Source organism: Porites lutea, chromosome 8 (assembly GCF_958299795.1).
Source record: "Porites lutea chromosome 8, jaPorLute2.1, whole genome shotgun sequence".
Lineage (NCBI taxonomy): Eukaryota > Metazoa > Cnidaria > Anthozoa > Scleractinia > Poritidae > Porites > Porites lutea.
The window spans coordinates 11,122,076-11,138,966 of record NC_133208.1 but is presented as its reverse complement, the minus strand read 5'-3'; the positions used below and the strand labels follow the sequence as shown (position 1 = coordinate 11,138,966).

Here is a 16,891-nt window from a genome sequence, read left to right as displayed (position 1 = left end):
GTTTCGTGGTTTGCCCTCTACATGTTCCATCCAGGGTTCCATCAAAAAAGATTGTCAACGTCTCGTAGGTCTTAGGCCTGTACTTACTCGCCCAAATTCGGGTACCTTTCAACGGTGACAATGATGAAATCCTACCAACAGCTTCCTTGCCCCCAAAACCACGCCCTGGAGAAAATATATGGGGGTAAATATTTACCACTGGGTGAATAATTCGGCGAAAATAATATAGCTGTGCTGAACAAGATAATTTTTCCAGTGTCAAATGACGCATTACACCCTCCTGTGTTTCTAATCAAAATTCAATAAAAATCCTTAATTTCAAGTGCTTAAATTTTGAACTACTGCAACTGCCTCAAACGTTTAAACTACATACTATCTAAAAAGAACTACTAAAGAGATTTCATTTGAATGGTCATACATTGATGTTTTCGGCGAGAAGATCCTGATTGCACTAAAGTTGATCCCGGCGACCAATTCAAAGGGACAAGTGCGGAAAGAAATGGAAAGATAAGAGAGATGTTACAATTGTAAGGCCGTAGGAAAGAGACAAAAATATCTTTTGACTGGATTCAAAAGCGTGGTTTGTACCTCCAGTCCCACAAAAGTATTTTACGGGGGTATTTGCTTGAAAACGTACGAAATTGTTTTTCAGTTAAAAAATGTATCAATGTGAGCATGAGTTGCGATAAGTGTTAACGACGCCATTTTATTTTCTTTCACTAATAATCTATTTTTCATCCGTATCGTCGTTGCCAATGTTCATACTCTTTGTGTCCTGTTTTTTGTTTAATAGAGATGAGTTAAATTTTCGCATTTTCATCAGCTTGAGGCTGGCTACATCGCAATCCCAGTCTCTGAAAGCAAAATAAAACTGGTTAAAATCTTCGTTGTAGAGATGTGGGTGGGCTGAACAGTTCAATGAGGAATCCCGCTCACGAACACCTCCTTAATGCATCAGTCAATTCCACCTGCGCCCAGGCCCCCCCCCCCCCGGGCTGACCCCCGGGCATTAGCATTTTTTTTCGCCTTGGATGGCAAATTCCCAGGGGTGGGGACTCTTGAGCTGTCAAATCCCCCGGGGTGGGGACGAAAAAAGAGGGCAAATGCTCCGTCCTCCGTCAACACTGCAACATTTTTCATTGATCTCACAGTCAAATAGTGTCATTTTAAGCATTTTAATGTGCGATTTTTTTGGTTTAATTAACGTCTTCCTTCGTAATAGTGCAAGGATTCTAATTAAGACTTCACGCCGCGACGACATGAACCAGTTTATGGTTTTAGTATTGGTATAAAATTATTGACATTAAAATTAATAGAGCGCTGTAAAGTTATATGTTGTGAATAGTTTTATAAATATGAAAAGATGTTCTTCAAGTAATATCAACAGAAATTTGATTCAATAACCAAAAAACGTTGATTCACATCGATATCTCCAATTTCGCTACGTAATTCTGGCTTGATAAGCAATGAAGAAATGCATACATACATGTAAAATCGAGAACATGCCTTTACAACCCTCTACAATTTATTCCTGTCCTTGACAAATGAGCCAATCTGCTTTTCTTCCAGTAAAACCTTGCTTTTAGTTATATTCTGATAGGAAACCGCGTGCGTCTCAAAAGCTCGGGATTGGCCCGGGGGTTGGCAAATGCCCGGCCCCCGGGCAGTGCAACATTTGCAAATGCCCCACCCCCGGGACTTACAAGGCGGGCAAATGCCCCGCAGTTGCCCGCGGGGGGGGGGGGGGGGGGGGGCTGGGCGCAGGTGGAATTGACTGATGCATAATACGGACACCTCATTATAACGAAAGGTTTTCTTTAAATTCAACCCGTTTAATACGGACACCGGTTAATGCCAAAAAAGGACACTTTTCTCTAATCGGCCAATCAACAGATTCTTATGGAAAGTTAACCTTGTTAATACGGACACTTCCTTGCCAACTGTGTGCAGTACTAAGGTTTGCTTTTTCTGACGTTTATCGAAAAATTTTCATATGACAGCATGTCGATGGTCACATTGTTACAATAGACGGGAAAAGATAAAGTTAATTTCTGATGATATTGGCAACACTGAAATGAGTTATGCAGGGTACTGTTTGTGATTAAGTACTGTAAGGTATAAATGATCAACTTTTAAGTGTTTCCGCGGAACCGGTCTGCAGAATCTGAATGACCGCTTTGTGTAAGTTCAAACTAAGTTAGAGATGTTTAGATTGACGATGCTAATGTCCTGTTTTATTTCTTTGGTATTTGGTTCCAATGAAAGGTCTACTAATGATTTTGGACTACTGAGACATAAATAACATGGCCCGACTAAGTAATACAGAAACTAATTACAGTGGTTCCGTCAGGATCCACTGTACTGAAATCGACAGATTCAGCTTCACAAGTCGTATAAGTCTTTTTTTTTTAGGTGGGCAGTATTGTTTTCCGAGGAAATGACTGTTTAAGGGCAAGTAAACCAACAAAAACAAAAAACTTTTTCAACTACTACGAAAACCAAGCTAAACAAACGAACAAACAAAATTTTAACACTACTACTACCCACTAAAAACATCGTTCAACAAAACACAAAAACTTCTGAAGGGCTGGGATAACTAACGACAAAATCATTGTACTTTTACTGTGCAGTTTTGAAAGCTAATGAGAAGCGAAAGCCTCTGAGAAGCGGAAGTGTTTTGACGTGATTCAAAAGCATGCACTTTCTGGAATCCAAGATCTAAAGTTTGTGTCTCATCTAGCTTCACATACGGCCAAAACCGAATGTTCCTTGCATGAAACTCAAACTAACGTCACATAAACTCCATAGGCTTACCTAAACTGAGATAGTGTTTTAGAAGATGTGAGATCTGGAAGTTCTGCAGACAAAAAAAACATTTTTAAGTCAACCTTTGCGTTCAAAACTTTCTTTTTTGCTTCCAACGTGCTGCGTTCATTTGCTAATTCATTGAGACTGGAAGCCTCGAATGATTTTTTAATGTAACATTTCTGATACATATGCTTAACTTTACATAAGGATAGTTAATTAACTTAACTTCTTCTAAATCTTCCATGCATTCCGAAAATCTCCGTCTTAATAAGCCCTCCAAAAACTAAATTTGGTGCGAAAAAGTAATTAATATAAAACAATCTTTTGGGCTAAGAGTCAATTACAGAGGTTAGTCAAATCAAAGGCGGGATCACTCAAGATAAATTTCTTCAGTTGATTTTTTACATTATCGGTGTACTTCCTTTGTTCCTGATTTCATCCTCCATAACAAGCATACAGTAAAGTCAAGGGAGGAGAATTTGGATTTCAATGCATGTCATTAAATAGTTAATGAAAAATTAAAACAACTAATAAATTTTAAAAAGTTGCACATGCTCACCAATTCCATTAGCATTATAAAGTTCTCTTTCACGTTCAATAATATTTTTTAGTGCATCTTCCCTTGATGCATGAACCCTGCCTTGTCTTCCCTTCATGCTGTTCTGTTCATTAATTTGCTCAAGTTCTTGGTCAAATCTGTGCAAATATCTGAAAAAACAGAAACACTTTTACCATGTAAATGTTAAGTAACCCAAAAAATTACTTGCAAGTTACAAACGGTGTCTCAGAGCAAACAGGTCATTATTTACACTCTAGAAAGATTGCAGCATTCAGTGTTTGCCAATTCAGATCTCATCTCAGTGATACAAGTAAGTAAGAAAGTGCAAGAGATGTTAAATATTACTCTATAAAAACCAAAATCTGTTTATAGGAGGTAAACCAGCCCTCCACAGCCCATTCTGATTGCCTGGTCGAGATGCTGTAGGTGTTACAGTAAGCCAAAGAAGGCAAGCATTTCGAACAATGTTAATTTAATGCATAAAGGTGAAAATTAAGTCCAAAAAGGCACCGGTTTAAGTTCACATCTTTACACCATTGCTAGTCAGCTTTTATTGATACCACCACACTGGTTTAACTGTTTAACTGTTATTCTTTTTTCCTATCATTTTTACAAAAGGCAAATTACAATAATTTTAAAAATTGGCACCAGTCTTGATTAGCATAATACTATTACCCAAGGGTGTCTTTCATTTTTTCCTTTGAATAAAAATAATTGACATCTATTATTGTTGTTTTTTGCTAGTCCAAGAAAAACGTACAACAAAATACCCACCTTTCAATAAGCTCACACACTTCATAACAAGAATATTGTGTCTTTTCCTCTTCTACGTTCTCATAAAACCATCTAAACTTTTCTCCAGCTACAAAGAGAGCAAGATAATCTAGTTTGACAATATTTTTATTGCAAATTAGGAGAGTGGGATCTATCTTTCTCAGTGTTATTGTTGATCCTCCCACTTTTTTTACAATGCATATTTACTATTTCATTTTTCCTTAAAAATGCAAGAACGTCCTGTATTTTTTACATTTTACAGTTGGCCAAACCTCTAAGCAAAGTACATGTAAGTAATAGCAGGTCAAACACTGACTACCATGCTCAAGATATTCACAAACTCGCCAATGTTTCATCTGTGAATGAGTGTTACAAAATAGATACCAGTTCCCAGGCAAGAAAAACTGAACACAAGAGATGAAGGCAAAATGTGCCAGCCGGTCCAAGATGGCAACAACCGTGAAATCATATGGCATCCAGAATGCTACCTGAGGGACTAGATATTAAGCATTCTCCTTCGTCTAACATAATAAGTATTATCTCTGCAGTAATAATGGGTCTATTAAGTAAGTTACAGTAGTCTAAAAACTTAAAAAAGGATCAAGGGCAGTTAAGGTGGCTCGACTGGATTTTTTGAGGGGGATACCTCCCAAGTTTGAGCATTAACTACGTCGCCATGAGTAAAGATATGGGAAAAAAATTACCGCAACTGTATTATATAAAGATGAAAATTTCTTATCATCTGGGTTTTATTGCAATCGGAGTCACCATAGCAACGTAACAACGCCATTACGTTTTTTATTTATCTTTGTGTTTCTCTGTACCAGGAGTTTTTTTAAGAAATTGCTTAAGGGAGTACGTACCTACTATAATTGCCTCCATTATGGCAAATTTTGAACAAATTCTATGAGAGCGTTTTTGAGATATTTTGAAACGAAGTTTTAAGCATCGTAAAAACAGTGAAATAGCATGCTATCCACACAATTAGCTAAATTTTTAAGAAAATGATAAGCTTGGGAAACGCGGCTTCATCTCATAGTGGTTTGATTCCATTGAAAACTGTGTACAAAAAAAGAGGAGATTTGCTCCGGGCGATCGCGAGTAACTAGAATTTTAGTAACTCGCATTCAGTTGCTATTGTTACAGTTTTTGCACGTAATTTGGTCCATGCCTACGAATTTCGCATTTTTCAAAAAACCGCTCGATAAATTTTTTTATAAATTTGACAATCCCGAGACCAATCGACTATAAATATACCCAGCAATTTTTAAGATCATTGAAAACTGAGAAGGCATTCTAATAGGGCCTCAAATATAACCAATTTTTCCCCCAGATTTTGTGTTTACAAGTGAGCATCCTCATTATTCACTGGCATTGTTTCCAAGTTTCATATGCACGTGCACATTTTGCAAAAAGATAGAATTTGCATCAAAAAAGACTCTCGGTTAAATCTCCCGAATATGCTAATAACCGGGTAAAGAAATCAGTGATATATTATAACATCACAGTAACTCTTTGTAAGAGTTTGTGATGTTATAACCCGAGTAAGATAACTAAGTATTGGATCCTACACGATGAGCCGTGACGTTCACCGTCTCGGCTCTCACTGCCATCTGTGACACAAGCCAATTATTAGCATATTCCGGATATTTCTTCCGAACGTAATCTAGAGTTCTTTTTGATGCAAATTTATTTCTTTTTGCTAAATGTGCACGTGCATATGAAACTTGGAAACAATGCCAGTGAATAATGAGGACGCTCACTTGTAAACACAAAACCTGGGGGGAAAATTGGTTATATTTGAGGCCCTATTTAAAAGCCTTCTCTGTTTTCGATGTTCTTGAAACTTGCAGGGTATATTTATTGGCAATTGATCTTGGGATTCTCAAATTTATAAAAAAATTTATCGAGCGGTTTTTTGAAAAATGCGAAAATTGTAGGCATGGACCAAATTACGAGCAAAACTGTAACAAAAGCAGCTGAAGGCAAGTTAATAAAATTCTTCTTACTCGCGATCGCCCAGAGCAATTTTTCTCTTTTCTTGTACGCAGTTGTCAATGGAATCAAACCACCATAAGATGAAGCCGCGTTTCCAAAGCTCATCATTTTCTTTAAAAATTAGCTAATTGTGTGGATAGCATGCTATTTCACTGTTTTTACGATGCTTAAAACTTTGTTTCAAAATATTTCGCTCGCTCTCATAGAATTTGTTCAAACTTTGCCATAATTGAGGCAATTATGGCAGGTACAAACTCCCTTAAGCGATTTCTTAAAAAAACTCCCGGTACAGAGAAACACAAAGATAAATAAAAAACGTGATGGCGTTGTTACGTTGCCATGGTGACTCCGATTGCAATAAAACCCAGATCATAAGAAATTTTCATCTTTATATAATACAGTTGTGGTAATCTTTTTCCCATATCTATACTCATGGCGACGTAGTTAGTGCTCAAACTTGGGAGGTATCCTCCCAAAAAAATCCAGTCGAGCCACCTTAAGGTGACTCAACCCAGTTTTTTTAGGGGGTACCATCCTACTTTGAAGCTCTCTGGTATCCCCACCTTTACTTTTATCGTAAGTCTAACACATAGAATGGATAACATATAGATCGATCTACAATAATTATAACATAAAATTTTTGGTGATCAGAGTAAATGTCAGGTGGTTATAATGCCACGCCCCTTTGAGGTCTGAGTCGAAAATCTGCTTTTGCCGGCTTTTTTTCGTGAAAATCTCTCGGCTACACATAGCGCGCATTAGTGCCTTGCGCTGAACAGAGTTTCACCAAAATCGCAAAGACCCAATTCGAGAAATTCAGCAGTTTCCAAATTTAGGTCATAATTTATGCGAAAATGATAAGCAAACTTTACACAATTATATCTAATAAACTATGAGATTCATCCCTTTATTTTGGGCATTGTTATAACAGATGGGTCCTTGCAAGTCAGCAAAAAGCTTTAGGGCCTTGTAAATGCCCGTGATTTCGAGCAAAGCAAACATATAGAAATTATAGTTTAAGCTATCTGTTGAAGTTTGTCAACGTTGAAGAGTCCTTCTCACGAAAAAAGCATTTTCTTAAAAATTCGTAGTTTTTTTTCCTTCAAATTTTTTCAGGGCCACTGATAAAAGTAAAGGTGGGGATACCAGAGAGCTTCAAAGTAGGATGGTACCCCCTAAAAAAACTGGGTTGAGTCACCTTAAGTAGATATACAGAGGGACAAATACCTTTGATTTGAAGAAGGTAATTTCTCTCAGCTTTTTTTCTATAAAGCAGTAAAACACAGTTTACATAAATCAAATGGGTACAGTTAAGAGACAGTCATTACAAAATTTCAGAAGTTGATGTCCAGTAAGAGACAAACCCTATAAGTTCGTAGTCTTAATTGTATGGTTCCAGAAAATATCCATACTCCACCCCTGCCCCTCCCCCACAGAAGACATTTTGGTTTACATCCCTGCACCACTCCAGAATTTCCACTCCAATGGGATCTTTTATCGCCAGCCCTCCACCCAGGAATTTCCCCCTCATTAAAAACCCTTAAAAAATAAAGTCTTCTTCCTTTTCTTCTTCCAAACATGGACTACTCGAGCAAACTCAATGTTACTGGTGAAGTAAGCAATGATGATAATGCTGACAATGAATGAACGCAGGAAATGAAACATGAGGGAACTTTATATTGTCACCTCTTTTGACAAAAAGGAACACCAAAAACTTACTAAGTTTTTTGAGAGATTTTGCTGTTTTGTTCTGAGCGTTAAGTACAGACTAAATTTATTTATTAACGGTGGAAAAAACTGAATGTGCCCGAGTACCAAGCGGACGTGGAACTCTCATATGGTTATAAATTAACAATTAATGAACGAGGCTGAGTATCTTATGAAGAATTATGGAGATCGAGGAGGGTGTTATCCGTCGAGGCCGTAGGCCAAGGCAGATAACACCCTCCGAGATCTCCATAATAATATTCTTCATATGATACCAAAGCCGAATTCAATAATTGTGTTATTATTCATTCAAAATAATTCCTAGTTTAAAAACATGGCTAAAACATGTTTACCTCCATTGATCCATCGATGTTAAGTTCATCTTCCATTGTGCACGTGTAGGTTTGTCTAGCTCCGCAAATATTCTCCAAATAGCAGATGTCACCCTTCGAGTTGCCTTCTTGCTGTTCTTGCCATGTCTTTAGCTATTTTTTCGCCTAGTTCTTACTCTTGAAACGAGTGAAACGACCGCCATTTTTGTTTACACAAACCAAAACAACTCAACCTCGTCCCCAGGTCTTCTCGGTTAACGGTGCCTTAACTTGCACGAACGCTGCATTTTTGACGTCATTTCCTCGTTAAACACAAAATTCTTCCAAATTTGGTCATCAGTAACTGGTTATGGTGAATTAAACGTGTGCTTTTAGCCAATCAGAATCGGGGAAATATTTTGAATGAATAATAACTGTCATTTATAAACAAAAACAGAATCATTAAAGCCAATTACGTTAACTTCATCTCAATGGACAGGAGCTCTAATTTCCATTCAAAAAAAGAAAACATTATTTCATGCTATAGATCCGTCGTGCATTACTTTCAATTTCTTTTTCTTCCTTCACCCTCTCGAAGTGGAGATTCCTAAAATCCTCCATTCCCTTGGAAATTCCTGCCTTACTGAGAACCCACTTACCCCATTGGAATTTCCAGTTGTCTTCTGTGGAGGCAGGTTTGTTTTGGATATTTTCTGGAACTACACATTTCAAAAACCTTTTCATTCTGTATTAAGGAGGAAGTAATGTCTCTGTCTGTATTTTACTATGCATTCACCTCTGTCATTGGATCAGTTTTAACCCTCTTTGTCTTACTTGTCACCATTTCATCTGTCTCATGTCGCTGTCTCAAGGCCATGTTGTTTGTCTGAATTTTACCCTTAATTTATCAATTTTCTTTTCTATAGAATAGAATCTCTTTACCTAAATCTAGTGGTATTATTTGGTCATTATGCATCAGTCAATTCCAGCTGTGCCCAGCCCACTGGTGCATGTCGTCGCAGCGTGAAGTCTTTATTAGAATCCTAGCGCTATTACAAAGGAAGATGTTGATTGAAACAAAAAATGGTACATTAAAATGCCTAAAACGGCATTATTCGACTGTGCAATCAATGAAAAATGTTACAGTGTTGACGAAGGACGGGGCATTTGCCTCTTTTTTCGTCCCCACCTGGGGGGATTTGACAGCTCAAGAGTCCCCACCCCCAGGGAATTTGCCATCCAAGGCCAAAAAATTGCTAATGCCCGGGGGTCACCCCGGGGGTGGGGTGGGGTTTGGCGCAGCTGGAATTGACTTATGCATTAATATCACAATATCACCTCTCTCTCATACAAAATGCAGGGTTTTTCACCTTTGTAGTTTTTCATCCCTGTGAGCCTGTCGTGCCAGCTTCACAGCTTTTCTAGAATTAGGATGAACCACTTTTTTACAATGAACTTTTGATTTCCCTTCCTTGGGCTGGAAAAAAACAAGAATTTCGCTTCAATCATACTGCAGTGTACACTTACTTGATGAGTTTGTTAAAAAGGAACATGTACGTGTTTCCTTTTATCCACTGGATTTCGACAGAAAACAAACAAATAACACTCACTTAACTATATGTGGTAAACTAGCTTCGTTCTGGAAAGGATTGAGAAACTATAAACTGAAAAGATTCAGTGCACAGCTAAACGATCAGTTTATAGACGTACTAAAAACTGGGCCACTTGAATAAACAAATAAATACTGAAACGTTCCATCGACTGAAACTTACCATTTTCAAATTGCAGAAGTCTCCTAAAGTGTAAACGTAAACAAAAATAACAGTTTGTTGAGTTGTGCAATCGGACCAACCACGTGAAAATTATAAACGAGCCTGCTACTGGTCAGCTCTCCTCTACGATTATGCGTTCTGGGCACTAAAACTAAAATGGCCGCCAGGCTGAGGAATTTTAGGAGCGCGTTTGGAAAAGTAAATCAGATAAACAGCATGTTTTTGCCTCAATTTGAAAACTTGAAGCAAAGAAAGCTTGGAAGGTCAGCCATTAATATTTTCACCGACTACAAAGCCGTGTTCAAGGACTTTTACTTGCAGGCAAAAGAAAAACCATTTCGATTTCTTACGGCGCTGGCCACTTTTGGTGGTCTGTATTACATTTATGAGCACAACCCAGACGTTAATTCCTATGAGGACGCTCTGTTGGAATCCTCAAATGAACTGTTACAGATCAGTCATCTAATAAGGAATCCAGCGTCGGACAGTTACGTCCAAAACTTGCTGAAATTTCGTAACCAGGAGAGACTAAGAATTCAAAGTTTGGGCCTCCTCTCGCTAGTATGGGTATCAGAATTTGGGCCAGGCTGCGATCTTTATGAAAAACACTGCTACTATACTCAGCCCAGGTGGAAGACATTTCCTCAAAAGGTGATTGATGTGGGGTTCCTCGGACATTGGCTTTTCCTGGAGAAGGCTATGAAAGATTTTGATGTAAATGAAGCTGAATTGGCAGACTGTCCTCCTGACACATAGCAAGTGAGATCGATATAAAGCACAGTTCCTTCTAAGCATTAAAAATGTGTTGTGTTATGTTTGAAGTGTTAGCCCTCAAAGAGAAATTGATATTGGGTTCCATGGACAGTGGTTTTTCTTGGAGAAGGCAATGAAGCAGAATTGGCAGACTGTACTCCTTACTTATAGCAAATGAGATATTAACTGAGTAAGCAAAGTTCTTCATGGCAAATAAAAAAAACCTATGTGTTGGCTTTGTTGTTTTCTCTTGGAAAAGACAATGAAGGATTTTCATGCTGATCACTAGGGTAACTGATGTCCTACGGGTCCGGGTTGTTCAAAAGTTGGGTCGTGCTATCCATGGGGTAAATTGCTATCTGGCAGATACACTGGTGACAAGATTTATTGAACCATGCACTGGGAAATGGTATGTGTGGTGTAAGCATAAACAAAAGAAATGAAGAGAAGTCCAATACAACCTTGCATAATATTTATGTGAAAAGAGGGGAAAGCCTAGCAAGAAAGTAAACAGATTGTTACAAGTTAAGACTCTCTGTCTCCTTCCTCAGAGTCACATCAGGTATACTTAGTATCAGATTTCACTGCCAAGTTAATGCTAGGCTCGATTTCTGCCGTCTCCCAGGTCCGGTCTTAAGGCTGGTTTTCACTAGCAATGGGGTTGTAAAGTGAGAATAATATTTTGTAATGAGATGCATACTGCATCATGATCTAGTAAAAATAGCATTCCGATTCCACTTACCACTCCATCACTTATGATCTTTTGAAAACTAGGTTGTCAAAGTTGCAAAAGAAAGTGGAAAAACTAAACCAAAAGAACCTTGTCCAAAGCACCAACCCCCTGTAATTTCCCTTTTTTAAATGCAACTCCCCCTACAGTACAAAGTTTCTTTAAAGAGTGATCCTACCAGTGCAGATTTTGGTACAAGGAAAGGTCCAAAACGGTGCAGACAAGAGCCATAATATTATGATCTCTTGGCACAGAATAAGAAAGAGCCCCATTTTTTCTTCCAATTTTTCCCTCCCAGGCTGTTCACCCCTTTTCTGGCTCCAACTATCCTCACATAGAACTGTTGTTCTGTTTTTCCAAATTTTACTACTTTCGTGACGTAAAATGAGCCTATCTTGAGACTATCAAAGCTTGAATGACACAAGGCTAGTGTGTCTTTGCTTGCAGCCAAATAAGTGCACCAGGTAAGGTCTGCATTGTGCAAAACTAGAATATCTGGCAAATACAAAATATTCAGCATTTGGCCACTCAAGAAAATGCTTGCGCTGAAACTTAATTTCGTTTACACTTTCATTCTTGCCTATGAACAGTGACTTGGCACCTTGACCTTGTACGTTGTTTCTTTCCTGTTATTTGGCCTTGACGCCCCACTCTCAATGTGTTAAAATACTTAATTTTGGAAGCACTGAAATAATTAATGCAAGATTTTTGCCGAGTTACATGTTAATAGAAATTAAAGTTGATCTGATGCGAGATGATAACCAAATCATTTTTCTGTTCATTGCAACAGGATTCTTGGGTCAATGGAACTAATTATATTTGATCTTGTGAACATGAAAGCAATCAAGAGTACGTTATTGTGTTTATGGGGGTAATTATAACGTCTTTTTGGTTGGACATGAAGATCAGAAATGCGGAAAAAAGATACCTCAATCGGGTTAATCTCTGGAAAAATGATTAGTATTGCAAGCGTGTATACGGTACGATGGTCTTCCATGTCTACTAGCGGGTAATGTCCTATACAAAATTAACCCTTTCGACCACAACAGCAGACAAACATCAACATTGAAGAATTATCCAATACTCGATTTTATGAAGTAGTGAAAAACGACCCTGCATTAGTGGATGGACTTCTCAAGAGCTTTCATTTCAATGTTTCCATCCATCAATTAATAAGTTGAAAAGACCTCGGAAGTCCATAGGGATAGAGTTTGTGATGGCTGAGTAATTTCAGAAAAGGGTTTAATAATCTTTTCATGCCGTTTTATAATATAATTCAGAGTGATTGCAAGTAAACATTGAACAAAAGGATATTAAGCGATTTGTCTTAGTTTGACAGTTTGAGATCCACAAAGAGTTTAGGCAAAGCAAAAATGATTAAGATCGATGTCGCAAAATGCCGATAAGCGTCCCAATGATGTTTTTTGTATTTCCGACATGTGCTTCAGGCGATATTTAAACAAAACAATATTTGTTCAAGCTTAACGGTATTTAGATTGCTCTTCGTAACATATCGCGTGTCCACTTTATTTTCGAGGACTGTTTTAATTGAAGACTTGAAAATTGCAAAACAAGCAAATTAAGGACGAGGGGTGATGTTGGATTTTGTAGATAAGAATATATGGATCAATGTTAAGCGCAACCTTTTATCTGTTGAAGTTATGGCGCTAATAAATTGAAACGCCTTGGGGTAATTCTTATCACAGTAGGGAAGACAATTAATACTGCTAAACACATAAAAACGTGGGCAACATTTTCGTTTTTAAAGTACAAACCTAGCCACCACTGTGATATAACAATCCAAAATTCTACCCCTCTTTTTGAAATGTCTGTTAATGCTGAATTTTTCTCCTCTTATTTTCCTGCCGCTCTGATCCCGTGAACAATTTTACTGAAAAATGTTTTGATCTCACACTGTGATATGGGGTGCCGAAGACCAGCGGGTAATGCATGTTTGCATTCTCTTCAATTCATTTAACCTTGCAGCATGTACATCAAACACGTCCACATTGATTACCGTTGATTTGACGTTTAGACGGAGGAATCTGATCTAGGTGAAGAGTTCGGGTAATTAGAACCTGATATTTCGCGATAACTACGTCCAAGATGAACGTCTATAAGCAAATGGTTGTTAAGATCGCGCCCGAGAAGGTTTCGCCGATCATACGAATAGAAACAAACGATATAGAACCGTTTAGCGTCGTACAGACGTCACCTGTGTTAGCTTTTGATTCGGGCCCCAAGTTTGAGGCGAAACCATTGGAACTGGACTTAAGGAATCTTCCAAGTGTTGACTCCCCTGAGCTGGACAGTTCTTTGCGAGACTTGCTCATGGAAAACATGAGATCTGCTAGTACTGTTAACGAAGATAACGATGATGCTGTCTCGGAAATTTCAACCTGCAGTTCGGTCGTGACTCTGGAAACAGTTGAGGAAGGTGAATCAGGGAACCTTCCGATAGTTCACCGGAAGACGTCGAGAGCGTCTTCGTTTACTGCCGGTTCAAAGACGAGACCTTCCGAAGGAAGCACCAGTAGCTATCATTCTTCCAGTGAAGCTGAGGAAGAAGATGGCATAAAGACAGCAATGAAAAAATCCGCGAGGAAAATTTCAGACCTGTTTACGTTTAATGCGCCAAGTTTTAGTGGAAACGGAACAAATGCAGATGAAATTGAGGAAGCGAGACCGCCAGCTGGAGAAAGGAGACGAAAGCTGAGCATTACAAGAAGAATTTCACCGTTATCTTTGCACGGAATTTTTACTGGGAATCAATCCGGCGTAAGCAACAACAAACAAGACCCTACTGTAGAAAAAACCGAAAACAGCAAAAAGACAAGGAAACTTTCATTAACAATGTTCAACAAACCTCCATCTGAGAAGGAAAGGAAAAGAAGAAACACCGACCCGCAACTACCTCCCAACCAACAAATCAACACAACCATTGAAAACGAAGAAAAGAAAAACAAGGACATATCCTCGATACGAAAAGAATCTCAAACCAAACCCCTGCCAGAGCAGGCCTTGTTTAAAGAGGAAGATGTTAAAATTCATGACCTTATTAAACACGTTCTACGCGCCCACATGCTCTCAATAAAGGAATACAAGCGAGAAACGTGTGATCGCGTTTGTAAAAGCATCTGCAGAATCCTAAAAACTCTTGTGTCTTCCATGAAAGCAGTGGATAATGTACCGCAATGTAAGGTTGTGTGTCAAGCCTACATTGGTTCAGTGAGAGAGCAAGGATTGTTCGCATCAGTTCAAACTCTGTGGGAAAATGAAAAAGACAATTTCGCTGCAGCGAGTTTTAGAAGTAATTCTTTATTTGGTTTTGCGTCGGTTATGACGACAACGCTGTATTGACTCCATAGCTTGACCGGCACAGCCTCAGCTGTAAAATGCATCAAATGATAATGGTGGTCAGAATTTAACCCGGGGGACATGTTAAGTGCTGAGTTTTCCCTTCACTCGCCAACTGAAACGCTCGTGCCGTGAGAGTGTTTAACAACATTGTAGGCCAACTGAATTTGTAGGTAGTACAAAGCATTGAGGGTTAATTATTGCTCTATTTAAAGGTACATCGATCTATTTTTAGTCTCAATATAGAACTCTAAACGACACTTTTTCATCAACGGAATATATTTACAAATGATGTGTCATTCGTGGTAATGATGGAATAGACACCTTGAAAAAGACAGGCCGATGTATTCATTCTTTACAATTAAGAGATGATAGCCATCAGGAAGTACCCTAATGATTAAAAGTTCACCAAAAGTACTGAAATTTTTTGCAAACACAAAGTTATATGAACTGAAATATAGCCCAACCCAATTGAACGCGAAGTATCAGCGTTTCCTACATTGATGATTCTTGACGAAAAGCGCGTTGTTTGGTTAACCCAGTGTTGCCAACAAATAAAGGCACGACGAGAAACAAGCAATTAACAACAAATCACTACAATTTAGTGAGAAACACAACTGGCCAGAGGCAAACCACTCCTGGTAAATTCGGGACTCACCGAAAACAAATCCGGGGCGGGGATTGAACTCGCGGAGCCTCCGGATTACAAGTCCAGCGCTCTCACTGCTCGGTCACGCTGCCGGTCTTCTGTGAACTCTCTGTCTCTTATTCTCTCCTTAAAGGATCACACATTTCTGTGGTAAGATAAACGCTGTTAATTCTGGGATAAGAAGTAAAATAATTGCAGGAGATTCTTCAGTACAGCAACCAGGAAAATCACCACGGCAATGTCCATTTTTAAAAGTGCGCCATTTTGGTGTTAGCATTTGTTTGTTTCAAATTTTCTCCGGCCATAGCACCAATGTAGGATTTCCCGGCTTTGGAATAACTTGTCTCCCAGGAAGTTCACTCTTTACCCCCCCTTTCCAGATGTGTATGTAAGGCATGTTTTATTTTATGTAATTCCGCCTTCTTTTTTCGGAGAATTGTATGATATTAAATTGATTCGGACGATAAGTTAATGGTAGTCGTCGGTAAGAAGAAAGCGTTTTTAAAATGTCCTTAGCTGGATGCACTACTGAATATCACGATAACTCAAAACATGCCAGACATCGTAGTGACGTGAATAACAAAGAGACGCCGGCAGTTGACAAAAATATGCGTTTGTATATACACTGCTAAGGCAGTAATGATAATAATCTGACCATTATTTTATCAACTTCACCGAATACATCACAGGAACTGTATCTCTCAAACAGTCAATTGACAGAGCTCTTTAATCATAAGACTAATTCAATCTTTCTCTGGCGCGGAAATTAATACCGACTGTACTATTCGGCCACAAACATTAATCGCACCGTTTCGATTTTTTCATCAATATGTCAGTTTGATTCTTTAATTAATATCAGTTATAATGAATGACTGTCGTGTGAGTTGTAATTTAATTTACTTCCATTGGCTGTTGTTCCACCCCTTATCACGTACTAGGCCGTTATTGAGTTTTTCCTAAAATTCTTTTGATCAGTGCTGTTTGTGATAGGCCTGTATTTCGCGAACACCCTCGGAGATTGCTCAGGTGTCCGCTCGCTAGAGAACGTTATGTGAGGACTCAAACACGGCATTGAAAAGATCAAGAACAGGGGAAACATTTGGAATACCCCAAGAGAGTATGACGATATACGTTTTCATTAATTTCTTTACTTGAGTGGGCCAGTTAATCAAACTACTTTATAAGAGGTCAACTGAGTAAAACAACTGAGCTCTGTACAAGCAAACCGATTGAAAGAAATGCGAAAACAGGTGTAGCTGATTTTCTTGTAATTGTATATATGATAAACTAACCAACGAGGGATCCAAGCTGTTAAGCCACAGTGTTAAGGCTGCTTCGTAACACTGTAGTTCCCAGTTTCTTTCCTCCCTGAATATTCGTTAATGTTAAAATAAAACAGTAAAACATGCAGGTTTGTAACGATAGAAATTACCATCTAATGCATTCACTTTTTTAGGTGTCGTCGTCAGCTCA

The 16,891-nt window shown here is 38.5% G+C and overlaps 3 protein-coding genes across 3 annotated transcripts; 2 read left to right on the top strand and 1 right to left on the bottom strand.

The window, feature by feature from the left end:
• Positions 1-686: 686 nt before the first annotated feature.
• Positions 687-10,030, bottom strand: LOC140946942 (translation machinery-associated protein 16-like). Its single transcript, XM_073396030.1, has 7 exons — positions 9,930-10,030; positions 9,528-9,634; positions 7,367-7,404; positions 4,142-4,229; positions 3,368-3,516; positions 2,815-2,857; positions 687-854 (listed from the first exon to the last, which is right to left on the bottom strand). Exons 1-7 carry the CDS (start codon positions 9,930-9,932, stop codon positions 728-730), a joined length of 555 nt encoding a protein of 184 aa, XP_073252131.1. The 5' UTR covers positions 9,933-10,030; the 3' UTR covers positions 687-727.
• A 49-nt stretch (positions 10,031-10,079) lies between these two features.
• Positions 10,080-10,916, top strand: LOC140946476 (mitochondrial import inner membrane translocase subunit Tim29-like). Its single transcript, XM_073395601.1, has one exon. The coding sequence runs from the start codon at positions 10,086-10,088 to the stop codon at positions 10,683-10,685; it is 600 nt and encodes a 199-aa protein (XP_073251702.1). The 5' UTR covers positions 10,080-10,085; the 3' UTR covers positions 10,686-10,916.
• A 2,497-nt stretch (positions 10,917-13,413) lies between these two features.
• Positions 13,414-15,714, top strand: LOC140946475 (uncharacterized). Its single transcript, XM_073395599.1, has one exon. It carries the CDS (start codon positions 13,519-13,521, stop codon positions 14,770-14,772), a length of 1,254 nt encoding a protein of 417 aa, XP_073251700.1. The 5' UTR covers positions 13,414-13,518; the 3' UTR covers positions 14,773-15,714.
• Positions 15,715-16,891: the final 1,177 nt, after the last annotated feature.